General features: G+C 37.0%; 2 protein-coding genes and 1 long non-coding RNA gene across 4 annotated transcripts in view; 1 reads left to right on the top strand and 2 right to left on the bottom strand.

Annotated features, from left to right (window-relative positions):
• Nucleotides 1–1,390: 1,390 nt before the first annotated feature.
• Nucleotides 1,391–15,948, top strand: LOC127451715 (kinesin-like protein KIF9). Its single transcript, XM_051716615.1, has 21 exons — nucleotides 1,391–2,018; nucleotides 2,117–2,217; nucleotides 2,304–2,469; nucleotides 2,550–2,656; nucleotides 2,736–2,966; nucleotides 6,216–6,299; nucleotides 6,655–6,747; nucleotides 6,892–7,039; nucleotides 7,268–7,332; nucleotides 7,421–7,498; nucleotides 7,687–7,752; nucleotides 8,213–8,317; nucleotides 8,846–8,901; nucleotides 8,983–9,073; nucleotides 9,178–9,302; nucleotides 10,437–10,574; nucleotides 10,763–10,971; nucleotides 11,136–11,315; nucleotides 11,592–11,704; nucleotides 14,499–14,603; nucleotides 14,705–15,948. The coding sequence occupies exons 2-21, from the start codon at nucleotides 2,119–2,121 to the stop codon at nucleotides 14,792–14,794; spliced, it is 2,349 nt and encodes a 782-aa protein (XP_051572575.1). The 5' UTR covers nucleotides 1,391–2,018; nucleotides 2,117–2,118; the 3' UTR covers nucleotides 14,795–15,948.
• Nucleotides 8,225–14,504, bottom strand: LOC127451973 (uncharacterized). The gene is made up of 3 exons (XR_007899170.1): nucleotides 14,461–14,504; nucleotides 9,150–9,268; nucleotides 8,225–8,341 (listed from the first exon to the last, which is right to left on the bottom strand). It is a non-coding gene; the product is annotated as an uncharacterized LOC127451973 (long non-coding RNA).
• Nucleotides 15,949–16,103: 155 nt separating the features above from the next.
• LOC127451577 (protein scribble homolog) overlaps nucleotides 16,104–17,523 on the bottom strand; it is a 128,348-nt gene continuing 126,928 nt past the window's right edge. For both annotated transcript variants that reach the window (XM_051716343.1, XM_051716353.1), the window contains one exon: nucleotides 16,104–17,419. In XM_051716343.1, the coding sequence (XP_051572303.1) occupies nucleotides 17,295–17,419 (125 nt within the window). In that variant the 3' untranslated portion in view covers nucleotides 16,104–17,294. The remainder of the gene's footprint in view (nucleotides 17,420–17,523) is intronic.

The following is a 17,523-nucleotide window of genomic DNA, read 5'->3' as shown; positions in this document are numbered from 1 at the left end:
TCTAATTATTACCACACTAGAGCTATTTTCTCATTAAAATACACAAGTAGTAACATTAATAAATCCATAGGCGTAATTTACAGGTGGGACATATGGGACATGTCCTTACCACTTTTTTAAAGAGCTTTCATCAGGTAAGTGTCTAATGCAGAAGAAAAATCTCCAGTTCTTGAGCAGGAGTTTCCATATGTATGTGTGTGTTATAATAAGTGCCGATCTAGCACTGGAGTTTGTTATTTTTAATGGTATAATGAGTGCTCGTTGCAACTGTTAATAGTGGTGTTGAGTGACAGCGGGCGGCGATGTTTTATTGTGTATCCAGACACATGCTCTACTCGTGCTGCAGCTACTCATTTTCAGTTAAATCACAAAGCAAAATGCAATGATCATGATATACTGTACATCCACTGACATGCACATGTACTCTTTCATTTATTAAAATAAAACGTTTTATTATGACGGATTAGAACCCCAAACTCCTTGTAACGGAGGCAAAAACTTTACCATGAGACCAATTAGTCATTCTGGCTAAGCTTTACTGATCCATGTATTTTTCCACTGACTAACAAAATTCTACTGACAGTGCCAGATGTATTTAGTTATCAAATTAACTAGGTGAAATATTTATTGGAGCCCTTAAATTGGTCATCAAGACCGACTGTTTAAAAAAACAGTAAAATATTATTTGACATTATACATAACCTAATTAAACAAGTAAATAATATTGAATAACTTATGTTTCAGGCAAAAATTGGCCAGTTAGTTCGTACATTTCTCCATAGCAATACTAGCTCCAAAAGAAACCACAGGATCCTAAATTATGCACAAATCTCTCACAGGATTGCTCCCAGTTTGGTGGTGCTTTGGTGGTGAGAATGACTCATGTTTTTTTAATGAATCAGTTAAGTCAACGACTCAGTGATTCAATGACTCGTTCATTATAAGATGAGCATCTGTCACGAAAAGAAACCAAAATGAACGGTGAATCAAAATCGGCACCATAATTAGGAAAGCCACAAACATAAGCCGGGTGATACAATCATAGATTATTTTATACTAAAATACCAACATCTGTGGCTCTACCAGATTAAAGGTTTAACCCTTAAACACATATCACAAGTCTTTAGTGACCCGGGAACTCATTCCACCCCCTGTACCTCATCAATTCGTGGGAGTTGTGCCCACAACTCTTTAATATTCCTCAATCTCTCTCTTATAAATATTGTAAAAAAAAAAAAAAAAAAATTATAGTACCAAATTTAAGTAGCAAAAGTGCAACGTTGAAGTGAACTATAGCAAGTGTAACACATGAACAGTATGATATGACTATTGACATTTGGTTGCACTACTGAAATTATCCATTTTTGATAGATATAAGTGAAGACAAGAATATGTAAGAGTGTTTGGGAAAATGACCATGCATTTAAGGGTTAAATAGCTTTATTGGCATAGTAAAAAATAATCTAACATAACCATAGGAGAGAGCATAACGGTCAACAAGCGTGTTACGACAGTAAGTCACCGTTTGCAGATAACATTCAAATAAATGGGAGAGAGCCGTAAACTGACACCTACCTGTCGCAAAATCGTTCGTGACTTGTCTTATAAAACAGCAATTTTATCGTAGTAAACAACACCACTCATAGTTCATTCCAAAGGGATTATTTAGTGTAAAACATGAAGATTAGCGGACAGGAGGTTAGTTAATTTTAGTGATGAGCTGTTTCCCCACAAAATAAGTTTATTCAGCACACTGAAGCATCTCCTCCAGAGACATCCGTTAAAAAACGGGCTCTTGTTTCCCATATAATGTCTATGGGACCACCGCGTTGTGCACTGTTGCTAACCTTATATGCTAAATTGGTAGAAGGGCTCTGGCTCAACTACAACGCGCATGCCGTACTGTGCAGAGTGAGACGTTGTCATGACAACGACAACAACACTGTATCCAACAACAGCTGTTTTCTGACAGAAGAGTCGTAAGAAATGTTCACTCCATGACCGTACATGTAACACAGGTGAGTTTCTGCACTTGCTAGAGATTTAAAAACACGACGTCTCTAGCCTCATGTGATATCCAAGCTGTTCAATTTACCTATCGTGCTCTGCATTTCAGGAATGATGAGTGCCCAAGACTGTCCAGTACAGGTGTATATTCGCATTCGACCCACAGCCAGTTTTGCCCATGATATCATTGAATGCCTACCTGACCAGCAGGTAACTTGCAGGAAGCAGGCCATCTTTCTCTAATGTTTTCACTGGTCAGCTGAAGCTAATCTGTCCTTCTTCTCTTCATCTCGGAGACTTTAAGTGTGCGGTCAAGGAAAGACTTCAAGAAAGTATCGGGCAATAATCAGCCGAGCTCCTGGTCATTTAAACTGAATGGGGTGCTGCATAATGTGTCACAAGAGGAAGTCTACGAGTGTGTTGCCCACAGTGTAGTGCAAGGAGCCTTTGGAGGATACAATGGTTGGTCACATAAAAGCACTGGAATATAGCCTATTAAATCATAAAAACAAATGATTGTTATATTGATTTGTAATTTTTAGGTACAATCATGTGCTTTGGGCAAACTGGAGCAGGGAAAACATACACTATGACAGGTGCTACAGAGACTTATAAACAGAGAGGCATCATTCCTCGTGCCCTACAGGAGGTGATCGAAAAACCCATGATGAAGCTCATACTCATTATGACAGCTCTTACGACCACTAAACTGTCTCTCAATTCCTCAGGTTTTCCATGAGGTGAAGCATCGTGCAGACCATACCTTCTCTGTTCACCTCTCCTTTCTTGAAATCTATAATGAAACTATGATAGACTTGCTGTCAACCTTAAAGCAGGGAAAGGGTGCAAAAAGTGGGGCATTAGCAGTGGTAGAAGAACCAGGGGGTGAAGTGTCAGTTAAAGGGCTGTCTTTACATCTGGTCCACAACGAAGAGGAGGCTCTTAATCTGCTTTTTGAGGTAAGAGGTACATAAATTCATGAGGTGTGTAAATGTTTGTGGTGTTTTATCAGCATAAAAGAGCATTCCAGCAAAAAGAGACAATTTCTGGGTAACAATTGTGTCATGCTTACTGGTTGTGTTGGGGGCAAAGGCTTATTCTTATCTCTTAGCTCTGCTGTTGACAAATTGACTAATGAAAAAAAAAAAAAAGATACCACAGATACTAAACCCCAAAATGTCCAAAATGGGTGTTATTAACCCTTATATGCATGGGAATACTGCCAAACACTCTTACATATTCGGGTTTTCAGTGACCTGGCACTTATATTGATCACAAATGGATATACAAAACGCCCAAATAGTGTACAATTTAAAAAATATTTTCAAAACAATTAGAAAATAATAGAAAAAAATATATATATTTTGAGGTTTTATTTTTCCTGTATCAAAGAGAAAATGCAACAATTCAGGACCAATCTAGAACAAGATGAATTACTTTCACACTGAAATTTCATGAGAAACAACTGGCTGTCAAACACATATTGAGCTACACATAACACACAATCTACACTAAAGTTACACCTGTGTATTTTCTCAAGCGCTTATTGAGTCTAAATAGATAAACAACTTACAAAATTTCAGTAGATCACCCAAATGACAGAAGTCATATCATAATGTTCATGTGTTACACTTGCTATATTTTACTTCAGTGTTGTTTCTTCATCAAATAGCAATGTTAAATGTAAATCAATTCAATCACTGAAACAACAGTACCACATTGAGTAAGAAATAGCATGTACAGTTGAAGTCAGAAGTTTACATAGACCTTTGTCAAATAAATTTAAACTCAGTTTTTCACAATTCCTGACATTTAATCGTAGAAAGTATTCCCTGTCTTAGGTCAGTTAGGATCACTACTTTATTTTAAGAATGTAAAATGTCAGAATAATAGTAGAGAGAATTATTTATTTCAGCTTTTATTTCTTTCATCACATTCCCAGTGGGTCAGAAGTTTACACATATTTTGTTAGTATTTGGTAGCATTGCCTTTAAATTGTTTAACTTGGGTCAAATGTTTTGGGTAGCCTCCCACAAGCTTCTCACAATAAGTTGCTGGAATTATGGCCCATTCCTCCAGACAGAACTGATGTAACTGAGTCAGGTTTGTAGGCCTCCTTGCTCGCACATGCTTTTTCAGTTCTGCCCACAAATTATCTATCAGATTGAGGTCAGGGCTTTGTGATGGCCACTCCAATACCTTGACTTTGTTGTCATTAAGTCATTTTGCCACAACTTTGGAGGTATGCTTGGGGTCATTGTCCATTTGGAAGACCCATTTGTGACCGAGCTATAACTTCCTGGCTGATGTCTTGAGATGTTGCTTCAATATATCCACATAATTTTCCTTCCCCATGATGCCATCTATTTTGTGAAGTGCACCAGTCCCTCCTGCAGCAAAGTACCCCCACAACATGATGCTGCCACCCCCATGCTTCACAGTTGGGATGGTGTTCTTCAGCTTGCAAGCCTCACCCTTTTTCCTCCAAATATAATGATGGTCATTATGGCCAAACAGTTACATTTTTGTTTCATTTGACCAGAGGACATTTCTCCAAAAAGTAAGATCTTTGTCCCCATGTGCACTTGCAAACTGTAGTCTGGTTTTTTTATGGCGGTTTTGGAGCAGTGGCTTCTTCCTTGCTGAGCAGCCTTTCAGGTTATTTCGATATAGGACTCATTTTACTGTGGAGATAGATACTTGTCTACCTGTTTCCTCCAGCATCTTCACAAGGTCCTTTGCTGTTGTTCTGGAATTGATTTGCCCTTTTCGCACCAAACTACGTTCATCTCTAGGAGACAGAATGCGTCTCCTTCCTGAGTGGTATGATGGCTGCGTGGTCCCATGGTTTTTATACTTGCGTACTATTGATTGTACCGATGAACATGGTACTTTCAGGCATTTGGAAATTGCTCCCATGGATGAACTATACTTGTGGAGGTCCACAATACTTTTTCTGAGGTCTTGGCTGATTTCTTTTGATTTTCCCATGATATCAAGCAAAGAGGCACTGAGTTTGAAGGTAGGCCTTAAAATACATCCAGAGGCACACCTCCAATTCAGTACACCTCCTATCAGAAGCTAATTGGCTAACTGTCTAAAGGCTTCACATCATTTTCTGGAATTTTCCAAGCTGCTTAAAAGGCACAGTTAACTTAGTGAATGTAAACTTCTGACCCACTGGGATTGTGATATAGTCAATTAAAAGTGAAACAATCTGTCTGTAAACAATTGTTGGAAAAATGATTTGTCATGCACAAAGTAGATGTCCTAAACGACTTGCAAAAACTTTTTTTTTTGCAATTTTGGCCTTCTTGTGTGTGTGCGCTACACTATTTATAAGAGAAAGACTGAGGAATACTAAAGAGATCTGGGCACAACTCCAAAAAATGGATGTGGTACAGTGGATGGAATGAGGTCCTGGGTCACTAAAGACCCGTGGTATGCGTTTAAGGGTTAAAGTAATGTTCTGGGTTTGAGTTAAGCTCAATCGACAGCATTTTGGGCATAATGTTGATTACCACAAGAATTTAATTAGACTTGTCCCTCCTATTAAAAAAAAAAAAAAAGAAAAAAAAGAAGCAAAAATCAAGGTTACAGTGAGGCACTTACAATGGAAGTGAATGGGGCCAATATTTGGAGGGTTTAAAAGGCAGAAATGTGAAGCTTATAATTTTATAAAAGCACTTCCGTTAATTCTTCTGTTAAAACTTGTGTATTATTTGAGCTGTAAAGCTGTTTCAGTTGTCATTTTTACAGTAATTTTAGGGTTTTAGGGTTTGTTGACATTACATCGTCATGACAATGAAGTTGTAAAATTGGATATAACTTAACACAAAAAAAGGTTAGTAAGTGATTTTATCAAATAAAATCATGTTAACACACATTGTTTACATCTGTATTTTAACGACAACGGATTGGCCCCATTCAATTCCATTGTAAACGTGTCTGGTTTTTAGTTGTTTATTTTTAAAAAAAGTTAAAATAAATTTTTGTGGGAATCAATATTATGCCACAAATGCTGTCGATTGAGCTTAACTTGTATTGAACCCGGGTTATTCTTTAAAGTAAGCATGAATGTTTTTTCCTCAAGGTTAAAAGTAGCAACTGCTCAAGCATTTAAAATGAGATATTCCTATTTTCGTTACAGATTTAGACAAAAACAGGCATATTTGTCATAAATAACATTTCTCTCACTGTTCTAACAGGGAGAGATGAACAGAATTATTGGAGAACATGCCCTTAATAAACAGTCCTCCAGGTCTCATTGCATATTTACCATCCATATTGAGGTAAGTCAACAACACATCCATCACCCCATCAGGGTTTACACTCTTAATTGATGACTGAAATATACTGATCATGATTGGACCCTGATACTGAGTAAACTCAGAGGGGTGGTGGGCTAAAGCACATAACTGGTAATCAGAAGATTGCTGGTTCAATCCCCACAGCCATCACCATTGTGTCCTTGAACAAGGCACTTAACTCCAGGTTGCTCCAGGGGGATTGTCCCTGTAATAAGTGCACCGTAAGTCGCTTTGGATAAAAACGTCTGCCAAATGCATAAATGTAAATGTAAACTGGCCTTTATACAGCACATTTCAAGTGACACCATGGCATTTTATATGTTTCCGCATGGTACAGTCTAGGTCACGCACACTATCAAATGCAAAATACATCACCTCTAAACTGAACCTGGTAGACTTGGCAGGATCTGAAAGACTAAGCAAAACTGGGGTAAGTTCGTCTTTCCTCTAACCATATTGTTGCACACTGAACTGTAAGAATGGTAAATTTAAATGTTTACCATCTCAAAGTTCAGTAAAAGTTTGGATTAGTGTTAATCTTGGCAAGCTCTTCACTTTTTTTCTCCAACCACAGTCAGAGGGTCAAGTCCAAAGGGAGGCCATGTACATCAACAAGTCCCTGTCTTTTCTGGAGCAGGCCATCTTGGCTCTGGCTGACAGTCGCAGGGAACATGTTCCCTTCAGACAGAGCAAGCTCACCCATGCTCTTAAAGACTCACTTGGTCAGTCTGCTTACAAAACTATTGACTTGTTAAACAATTGTCCCTATATAATATTGTCCTACAAGTTGGGACACTTTAAGGGAAGCTTCAACAACTATTCCACCAATAAACACATTCAGAACATTTGTAAAATCTTAATCTATCATAAAAATTGTAATATAATCTTGAATGGAAGATGTATGACCTAAAGTTTACTATCAAATCTCTTGCTCCACTGTATCCACACAGGAGGAAACTGTAACACAGTGCTTGTGGCCAACATATACGGCGAAGCAGCGCAAATTGAGGAGACGGTGAGATGTTTTCTTAAAAAGACTTGATGGATCAATTTGCTTAGGTCATCATACCACAACTTAGAATTGTTGTTTTTTTCCTTGGCAGCTTTCAACTCTTCGCTTTGCCACCAGAATGAAATGTGTAAAAACAAAGCCATCAATAAATGAACATGTCGATCCTGTGGTAAGATTCTGTTCATGTATACAAATCATTTTCAAGCATTCCAACATCAATAAACACTAGTTAATCAGAAGTACATGCAGCGAAGATTTTTTTAATTGATTAATGTGCAGAATCAATTAATATGTTTTGATTTAATGCAGAAAATCCTTGCAGATGGTAGTTAATACTGTGTGCGACTGTTTATCAAGCTACAGGTGCAAAGACTGCAGAAAGAAATCCAGTTTCTTAAGGAGTTATCTATGTATAACACACTGGTGAGCTGCCTTTTTGTTTTTTTTACTTTTGAGTGACTTTTATACACAACAAAATACCACATCAATAGATGGGCAACAGATTGTGGGGTGCAGCTTTAAATGATGTAGTGACATTTTCCAATAAGGGTTTATTCGTCTACATTAGTTAATGCATTCGGTATCATGAACTAACAATAAAAAATACATTTATTAATCTTTGTTATTGTTAGTTAATAAAAAATACAATTGTTCATTGTTAGTTTGTTAATTCATAGTGCATTAATGTACAACTTTTGACTTAAAGTATTACTACATGTTGAAATTAACATTAACCAAGATTAAGAAATGCTGTAAAATTATTGTTCATTGATAGTTTATCTAATGTTGTTAAGTAATGTTATCAAATGGAACCTCACTGTACAGCATTACCAGTGATGCTTTAAAGCTGCACACAATCTTTTTGAATATTCTCCTTACTCAGACTAATCACGTTGGAGCTTCAAATGGGATACTCTCAGAGATGCATGTGGCGGAAGTGAAGAGTCAAGTGCAGAGATACCTGTCTGGCTCACTGGATGAGATTCCGGTAAATCCCAAAGTTTATACCTCACTGCGTCAAACAAACAAAGCAGTATACATGGCAAATCAATAGATTGCTCAATTTTAATTGAATAAATGGACATTTTCACAGTCTGTTATGATGCATTTCCACATTTAGTAGTGTAAATCTAGCAAATGTTTTTGGTTTTCAATTTTGTAATTATTTATTTTAAATGTATTATATTTTTCTTTGTGTTCATTAATTAAAAGTCACCACTACTGCGATGGGGGTTCAAGTACAGCTGCCTATGGAGTGATAGTAAATTTGGCATCTTCTGACTGCCGTAATCCACTGCTCTTAATTTTCCTCTTTTGTGAAGTCATTGAATTGTAATAGTGGATGTGCTGTGGTTTCCCATTCACCTTACTATAGCTTACTTTCACGTTCCAAACTCTGATGTGAAAAGGGTCCATACAGAACATAAATACGGTAGTTTCTATTGACTTTCACAAAAACAGTTCCTTGTTGAAAATTGTAATAATGTAACTTTCAATTAATTATTTAATATTTCAGATTGTGAGCATTACACAAATCCAAGAAGTGTTTTCCCAGTTCAGAAAAGTAGTACTGTAAGTATTGTTACCTCTGCAGAAACAATTTAACTTATATTTACAATTGAACCCTTGTGCATAAGAATGTGTTTTACATAGGGAGCAGGAAGAGAAACTGAGAGAGCAGCTCCAACCAAAAAATACTTTGGTAGAGAAAGCCATGAATACAACACCATCCTCTGTTGCAGAGGTCAGTGATATACAGCATTTTGGTAGACAACAATAGTTTAGTTGGAACTTAAAAGCCAGTAACTGATATCAGATACCCTATAAACTCCTGTGTGTCAAGTGCAGGGCTCTGCAAGTGCTGTAGGTGAGGTGGAGAGTTCTGGATATGGGCTTGGTGTAGCAGACACTTCACAGAGGCACCTACGAAATGCGTCACCTAAACCAAGTAAAGCAAGAAAAGACAAACAAAGGTGAAAATCTAACTTTTCTCAGCAATTTTAGGTTTAAAGTTGGTGTGTGTAATTTCAGTAAAATATCACAACCTGACAAAATGAAGCTAATAACCAAGCCTCAGATGTACGTATGTCTTGTTAGATGGTCTGCTTTGCTATATATTAATAAACAGCCAGATACTATGAAATCTCTGTCACATGGCCAAAGTAATGGTATGGCAGGCAGTGCAGTGATGCCATCCTGTTTTACTGGAAGTGATGGAATTTACCCACTGAGTTCAGGGCCTTTTTTTGTATTGTACATTTTTTTAAATAATGTAAACACCAATCAGAAACTTCGCAAACATGCGATAATGAAGTGATCATAATCATTGTATTCAGGGAACAAAATCTTTGAATGTCGTCTACAGCGACAGCTTTTTGTGCCAACAGTTTCAAATTCGGACTTTCCGAATGGTAAAAATGTCTGTAATAGTTTTAGGATATCATTTATTTTTGATTTGTAACTGTTGGTTATTCATGTTTTTGAGACGTTACTGACATCACAGCTGATTTTCTGTAAAGCTGCTTTGGAACAATGTGTACTGGGAAAAGCACAAATAAAAATTATTTGACTTGGTTTGACTTTTATGTTATAAAACTTTTTTTTCCCTACTTTGGCAACAAAATCTCAGTGTTTACCAATCAGAAATTAGCGTAATTAATTCTGATACAAGTAATGGCCATCATCGTCCAATCACTGCCAACCATGTTAAAATAAAATTATACATTATAAACATGTCTGCCAAACACGTTGAGTGGTCCATCTGGTAATTAGGTTTCCTACCAGATGTAGTTCGTTGGCGTTTCTCCCAAAGACAAACTCTGCTGTGATCGGCGCCATGTTGTTTTGTCACATTGCTATGTACGTCAAAAGTTTAACCGTTCTGAGTCTCCTGAACTGAGATCAGTCAGTTTAAATGAAATTAAATGAAATTATGCATTGCATATAGCGAAGCCAAAATACAACGCTCACGCATGTGAACACGGGTTCACGTGAGGTTAAAAAATAATAAACTAAAAGCATTTGGAGTTCATAAAAATGAACCAAATTGGCAAATGGAATGTCAGACTGTAAAATTTGTAAAATATGATACAAATGATATCTCTTAGCAGAAAGGAAGGAGCAGTGAACCAGGGGCCGAAGGAAAGCACTACTCTACAAGCCGAACAACCCCTAAACCTGAGTGAATCAGATGTTACCACACATGAAACCCACAAACATTCTTCTGAAGAAAAACTTAGAACTGAGTAAGCACTTAATTTTAAAAACAAGTGACTTCTGTGAGCTTGGGGAGACATCTACTGACAGGACTACGTACCACAGTTGCTAGTAATTGTAGACTGTAAATGAATGTAGGAATATATTACTAGCTGATAATTTGTCAATAAAAAGGCTGCAAATGTCAACCAGATCTTTAAATCCCATCTCTTCTCAGGTCTCCTCCGTCCAAGGCTGAGGCATTTGAGGATTTCAAGGCAGAACGGGGAAGTGAGATTAACCGCATCCTAAAGGAGAACAAGGCTGTGCTGTTGGAGCGCATGTCCCAATTGCGCACACTCACAGATGTCATAAATGTGACTAAACGGAATATTGACTGCATTGCTTCTGAACTGCGACAATTCAGGGAACGACGACAAAGCCAGGGTGAGCAGAAGATCATATATTTTAGAAGCATTGGCCCTGTCTATGGTCTTGTGTTTTGCTTACACTTGAATAGTGTAGAAATTTCTAAAGGAGACCAAAACCAGCTTCTTTCTGAATGAAATGTGGTAATCATAGGAAACTGAAGGTGGCTCTTCATTTATTAGGGCAGTTTGTGAATGGAGAGGGGGAGCCTGTGTTGGAGGAGGCAGAGCTGTCTCTAGTGATGCAGCTGAAAAAGTTGAAGAACCGTTATAGGCAGGCCTACGAAGACCTCAGTAGCACAAAGGCAGAAGTCAGCTACTGTCAGTACCTGGTGGATCAGTGCCGTACACGGCTGCTAACAGGTGAGCTCTTGGGGTTTTCTAGGCATGTTGTTGCTAAACAATTCTTGGGCTGTTCTGTTTTTGTGGGAAATTAAAAATTCAGCAGTTAAAAATAGTTATTGTATGTGGCCAAATGCACCTGAATTTACTTAGCTGATTCATTCATCCGAATGTATTCATAGTTATATATATTGTGCCTTACAAATATAGTTCTTATATAACTGTAGTTTTAAATCCAGTAAGACAAGGAAATCTCATTTAGTGAGTCTAAAGCCACTAATGTGTCTCCCCCCCTAGAGTTTGAGAGCTGGTACAATGAATCGTTCCTGTTGCCGGAAGAAGTGTTGTCAGTCTTAGAAGCAGGACCAATTAGGCCAGGTCATGTGCCTTTGGACAAAGCATTAACCCTGGTTAGTAACACCACAATATGTGCCCATGAAGGTCATAGTGTTTCTTATTTTTTATAAGAGGGTTCCTTATTATGCTGCATTTTTATGCTGATTTTATGCAGATTTTATGGGGGAATAAAATAATTATAGTAGCTAAATGTCTAACAGAGAGATCTAGAAACATATAAGGGGGCCCACCAGTCACATTTAAAATCCATATACCATCCATTTCAAAAAGGCATAGATAAATAGATTTTATCTAGAAATTATAAAAAGGTCAGTGCATGCTTCAAAATATCTTTACATGTCTCCTTTACAATTGCAATAGACAACAGGGAAAACTGAAAAAAATAAATTTGGAGTGAGGTTTACAAGCAATGTAGCACTGAACTGAGCCATGCTTTTAAAAGTGTACTAGCATTTCAATGCTATTTTAACGTATTTAGTCATGTACCACATGACAGACAGAAGCCTTCCACATCAAAGCTTAATGCATGATATGTGTTAGACATCACCTTACTTTAATGGCAAAAGACGCAAATCCATGCAGACACTTGGTGCACAAAACACGATGACGGTAACAATCAACAGATAATTTTTTTTTAATCATGAATGGGTAATTTTGAGTAGAAAATGAACTTCAGACTTCACAAAACAATAAGTTACCAAACTGAACAACATCAATAAAAATGGTGTAAATCAAATTGCAAACAGTGAAACCATGCAAGCTCCATAATTATTCAAGTTGGATGCATGCTGGGAAACACTAGCTTTGAAAAGTTTAGTAAAATGTACTTTTCATTTGCCTGTGAAATTCTCAAATTAGCAAATACAATGGCAAGAAAAAGTATATGAACCCTTTGGAATTAGCTGGTTTTCTGCATTAATTGGTCATAAATGTGATCTCATCTTCATCAAAGTCACAAGTATAGTCAAACACAATGTGCTTAAGCTAACAACACACCAACAGTTATAATCTTTCATGTCTTTATTGAACACATTCCATTAAACATTCACAGTGCTGTGGAAAAAGTGAACCCTTGGATTTAATAACTGGTTGATCCTCATACGGCAGCAATAATCTCAAACAAACATTTCCGGTAGCTGCAGATTAGACTTGCACAACGTTCAGAAGGAATTTATGACCATTCTTCCTTGCAGAACTGATTCAGCTCAGCCATATCTTTATGATGTCTGGTGTGAATGGCTCTCTTGAGGTCATTCCACAGCATCTCTATTGGGTTAAGATATGTTCTCTGACTGGGCCAGTCCAAAAGGTAGATTTTTTTTTAAAGCTATTCTGCATTGGATTTACTTCGATGTTTTGGGTCATTGTCCTGCTGCAACACCTAACTTCTACTGAGCTTCAGCTGGTGCACAGCCACCCTGACATTATCCTGTAGGATATCTTGATAAACTTGGGAATTAATTTTTCCTTCTGATGGCAAACGGTCCAGTCCCCAAAGCAGCAGAGCAGCCTCAAATCACGATGCTCCCTCCACCATACTACACGTTGGGATGATGTTTTTATGTTGGTATGTGGTGCCCTTTTTATGCATACGCAGTGCTGCGTGTTCTTCCCAAACAATTCAGCCTTGGTTTCATCAGTCCCAAAAACATTTTCCCAGTAGCACTGGGAGGGTCAAGGTAGTCTTTGGAAAACTTCAGGCGCGCAGTAATGTTTTTGTTGTAAGCAGCGACTTCCTTTGTGGTGTCCTGCCAAGGACACCATGCCTTTTTAATGTTTTCTGTCTAGTAGACTCATAAATAAGGATGTTAACCAGTTCCAATGATTCCTTGAAGTCTTTAGCTGTCACTCTAAGATTCTTTAACTCATTGAGTATTTTGCAGTGTGCCCTCACTTCTAGGGAGAGTAGCCACAGTACTAAATCATCTCCATTTATAGACAGTTTGACTAACTGTGGACAGATGAATATCTACGTTTTTCAAGATACATTTGTAACCCTTTCCAGCTTTATGCAAAGCAAAAATTCTTGATTGTTGGTCTTCTAAGATCTCTCGAGGTATGGTCGATGTCTCCAGGTGCTTCTTGTGAATAGCAAACTCAAAATGTTTGAGTGCTTTTTATAAGTCAAAGTAGCTCTAACCCACACCTCCAATCTCGTTTCATTAATTGGATGTAAGGTTTGCAAACTCCTGACTCTAATTAGCTTTTGTTGACATCATTAGCCTAGGGATTCACATACTTTTTCCCAAACTACTCTGTGAATGTTGTATTGAATATGTACAAGAACAATAAAATAATGTGTTATTAGTTAAAACAGATTGTGTTTAGTTGTTATCGAAATTTAGATGAAGATCAAACCAGATTTTAAGACAAAATTATACATAGTTTTTCTTGCCACTATAAATATGTTTTATTCTTTAGGATTGATACATGATGACACATGTAAAGATAACCATAAATAATGTAAAGGCTAGAGCATTCATTTTTACATGTCTGAATTGAATACAAATGTAGAATGTAATAAATATTTTCATGCTTTAACTTATTCAATTTTAAAAGTACTTAATCGTTTTTGCTTTATTTAGTTCACCACAAAATCTTTTCTTTTTTTTTTTTCAGTGAATAATGTTGTGGGATCATTTTCAGAAGGTCTTTACCTCCAATGAAAAGTTGACATTTTAACTTTTGACGCCACTACTACGCATACTGTACAACTCAACTGTAGAACTCATCAGAAAGTGTTATACATATTTAATGAATGTTTACAGTGTAATTAGAAGAAACGATTCAGAAGTTATAAGACACTTACCAGTGTGACTGTTCAGATGTTGTTGTTTTACTGGACAGGAAGAGGATGAACATGAGCATTATGAGCATGTCCGTTACAAGCTGCATGCAGACAGTTCCAGTGCCGTGTCATTTTACAATGCCTATAACAGGACTCTGCAGAGGGTAAGACACATTTACAAATACTGATGTTGTATTTCATTATTTGATATACAAGTGAAGCTGAACGGATGTAGTGATATAATGAAAGTGTTTTTCATTTACAGAGGGGAAGCAGACAGGTGTCTCAGAGTCTAGGCTCTAGGAGTGACAGCAAGAGTAAAATAAAATTCCCCTCCATTCTCTCAATGATCTGATGAAGGCCTCCATGTTCTGTCGTGCAGTCTCCAGAGTATTCGACACTTAATGAAGCATATGGTCTATATATATGAAAGTAAAAGGACAATAAACTAAGCCAACTTTACACATAACACCTCTGCTACCTAAAAGCTGTTTGCACTTATACGCATACTGTAGAATGTGTCATCAAAATTGCAACCAACATTGTCCAGCTCTGACACAAAAGGAAGTACAAAGACAGTCTGCTGTTTGGATATTTTTTTTTTCAGCTGAAAATACAACTTGCTTAAACTGAATGTGTTCCGCTTATTTATTTATTTGTTGAGCTGTACATCAACACTTTACAGTACATTTTCGAATTTAAGAAAAGGGCAACCTCTAATTAGATGCAAGAGTAACTTCAGTACATCAGGTTGTTAAATGAAAAGTAAACTTTATTATTCCTGAACCACAAAATAGACTTCTTTGGTTGTACAAATTCACTAGTTACAGTCCTGAATGAGCTCTATCCCAAGACCTTCTGTCCCACCCTCCCCATTAGCAAATAAAAAAGAAACCTCCCCAACAACAAATCAAGAAAAAAAACAAAGCAAGATCAAACTGTTCAGCTCTTCTAAAAAAAAAAAAAATGTAAAAATGTAGTGAATCCCATTATACCATTGGTTACCGAAAACCAACTTTTCGAACTATGCTTATAAAAATTAGATCAGCCATTCCCAAAGTGTTATTAACCAAAACTGAATTTCAGTCAATGAGAGCAACACAAAAGCTAAGATTAGTAACATAAAAAAAAAAACATGTGATTGACAAGTTCATTGGGCCACAGTGTTGATGGCAGCTAGTGAACAACTGGTTTGAAAACAGTAAAATAAAACCTGTTATTTGAAGGGATAACCAAAGTCTTTTGCCTTTATCCACACAAAGGATTGAAAGAAAACTCGCAAAATTGCATAAGCCAATATACACACATGAATCACTCAGTAAAGACACTGACAGAATCATCAACACCCTCCAGACTTTAGTTTGGTCTTGGGGTAGAAAGGCTCAGATTCAATTCTAATTGCTTCTTTTTCAGCTTTTGTACATTATTCACACAATGAGCTTGTCAGTGGCTTTAAACTATTTAAAAAAAGTAAAGAGAAAAAAGTAAAGAGAAAAATATACAGTATAACATCTACTACCTTCACACACCTGTCAGTCCCAAGGAGAGAAGAGATATGAGTAAGCTGCATTTATGTTAAGAGAGACCAAAAGGTCTCAAATGATTATATTTTTCCTTCCCACTCCCAGTGTTAGAAAAATGATACCATACGTTCATAGTAAAGTGAGGCAAAGATTGGTGAATGATGGTTTGTGGTATGATATGGCTATCGAAGTGTAAAATTATCCACTCTAATCACTCCATGTATGAAAGGGAAAGATTCAACATATAGATGTACAACATGGCCCAAAGTGTGGAAAAAAATTGAAGACTACATTGTAGCATACTCTAGGGAGGGGGGAATAAAGAGTATCGCCAAGCAAAAAAAGTCTTACGAAACCTTTTACACTTCATTTTACTCTCCTAGTCCAGTAAAGGTAGACTAGAGATCCGCTAAAAGGATTAAAATGTAGCGACTCGGATATAGTAGGTCAATCTTTATATGGCATGATGATACTGTAATGAAAAGGTTTATAACAGATATTTGAATAAGGATGCAACCTTTCAAAAATATTACATTCATTTGCATCACATTTAGCTTTGAAACTGATATGAAAACAAAATGGAAATAAAGCTTTCCGACAAGGCCTCGGTTTCAAACTGAAATGTTGGGTGCAAGAAACTTAGTCCAATCCCAAAATCACAAGTAATGAGCACATACATATGTCAAAAGCCTAAATTTGTTCCCCTACTGTAATGGATTCCCATAGATTTAAAAACAGTATATTACATTAATAAATTACATTTAAAAGGAATAATAAAAAATTCTGATCGTGAATTAAAGCAATAAAACTTAAAGTGTGACTACTATGGGGCAGTGAAGGTAGCAGTATGTTGTTTTCAAACTGAATAACAAATCTCCCAAAACAAATACACGCAGTAGGTACATTTAAAAATCTCTTTTTTTCTGTATCTCTACATTTTATCCAGAATATTTTCCATTTCTAGAGGAGGTTTCAAAATGTTAAAAAGAAACTAAGGTCATCTATTAAAAATAATTCTGCAGCTAAAATTCTGAGATAAAGAAGGGAAAACAGGTAAGTGACCAGATAATGAATTTGTCATCCTCTAGACCTTTTATAGTCAAATATGAGCAATCCATTTCAATGCCAACTGCAAAGGCATGACTAGTGTTCAGGAGACAAGAGGCTGTTGGGCCATCGGCTCATCTCCATACCTGTGCTGTGGTGGCAATGAAATAAGAGTGGTTGAATACCTGTGTACGGATGTGTATTTTGCCACATCTCTTCATAATAGATTATCACTACATGCATTTTATCTTCACAGTTCAGATGCATTAGTGTGTAAGTGTGCGGTTATGTGGGCACAGGGGCCTCCAAGCTTCGGCGGCCCTGTCGTAGTTTGCGTTTGTTACTGTAGAGAGCCATCTCCTCTAGAGCAGATGTGGTGGCCACAGGAACATCTGTATCTACAACGGACACTGAAAAAGGAAAAGAAAATGAGAGAAATATATTAAAAATTTGCTGTGTATGAGGAGCTGCCATCACATGTAAAGCGCACCTCCATCCACTGAAAAGGAGATTT

The sequence above is a fragment of the Myxocyprinus asiaticus genome, chromosome 2 (assembly GCF_019703515.2).
Source record: "Myxocyprinus asiaticus isolate MX2 ecotype Aquarium Trade chromosome 2, UBuf_Myxa_2, whole genome shotgun sequence".
Classification (NCBI taxonomy): Eukaryota; Metazoa; Chordata; class Actinopteri; order Cypriniformes; family Catostomidae; genus Myxocyprinus; species Myxocyprinus asiaticus.
The sequence above is the reverse complement of the archived record's forward strand: the minus strand, read 5'-3'. Positions and strand labels throughout refer to the sequence as shown.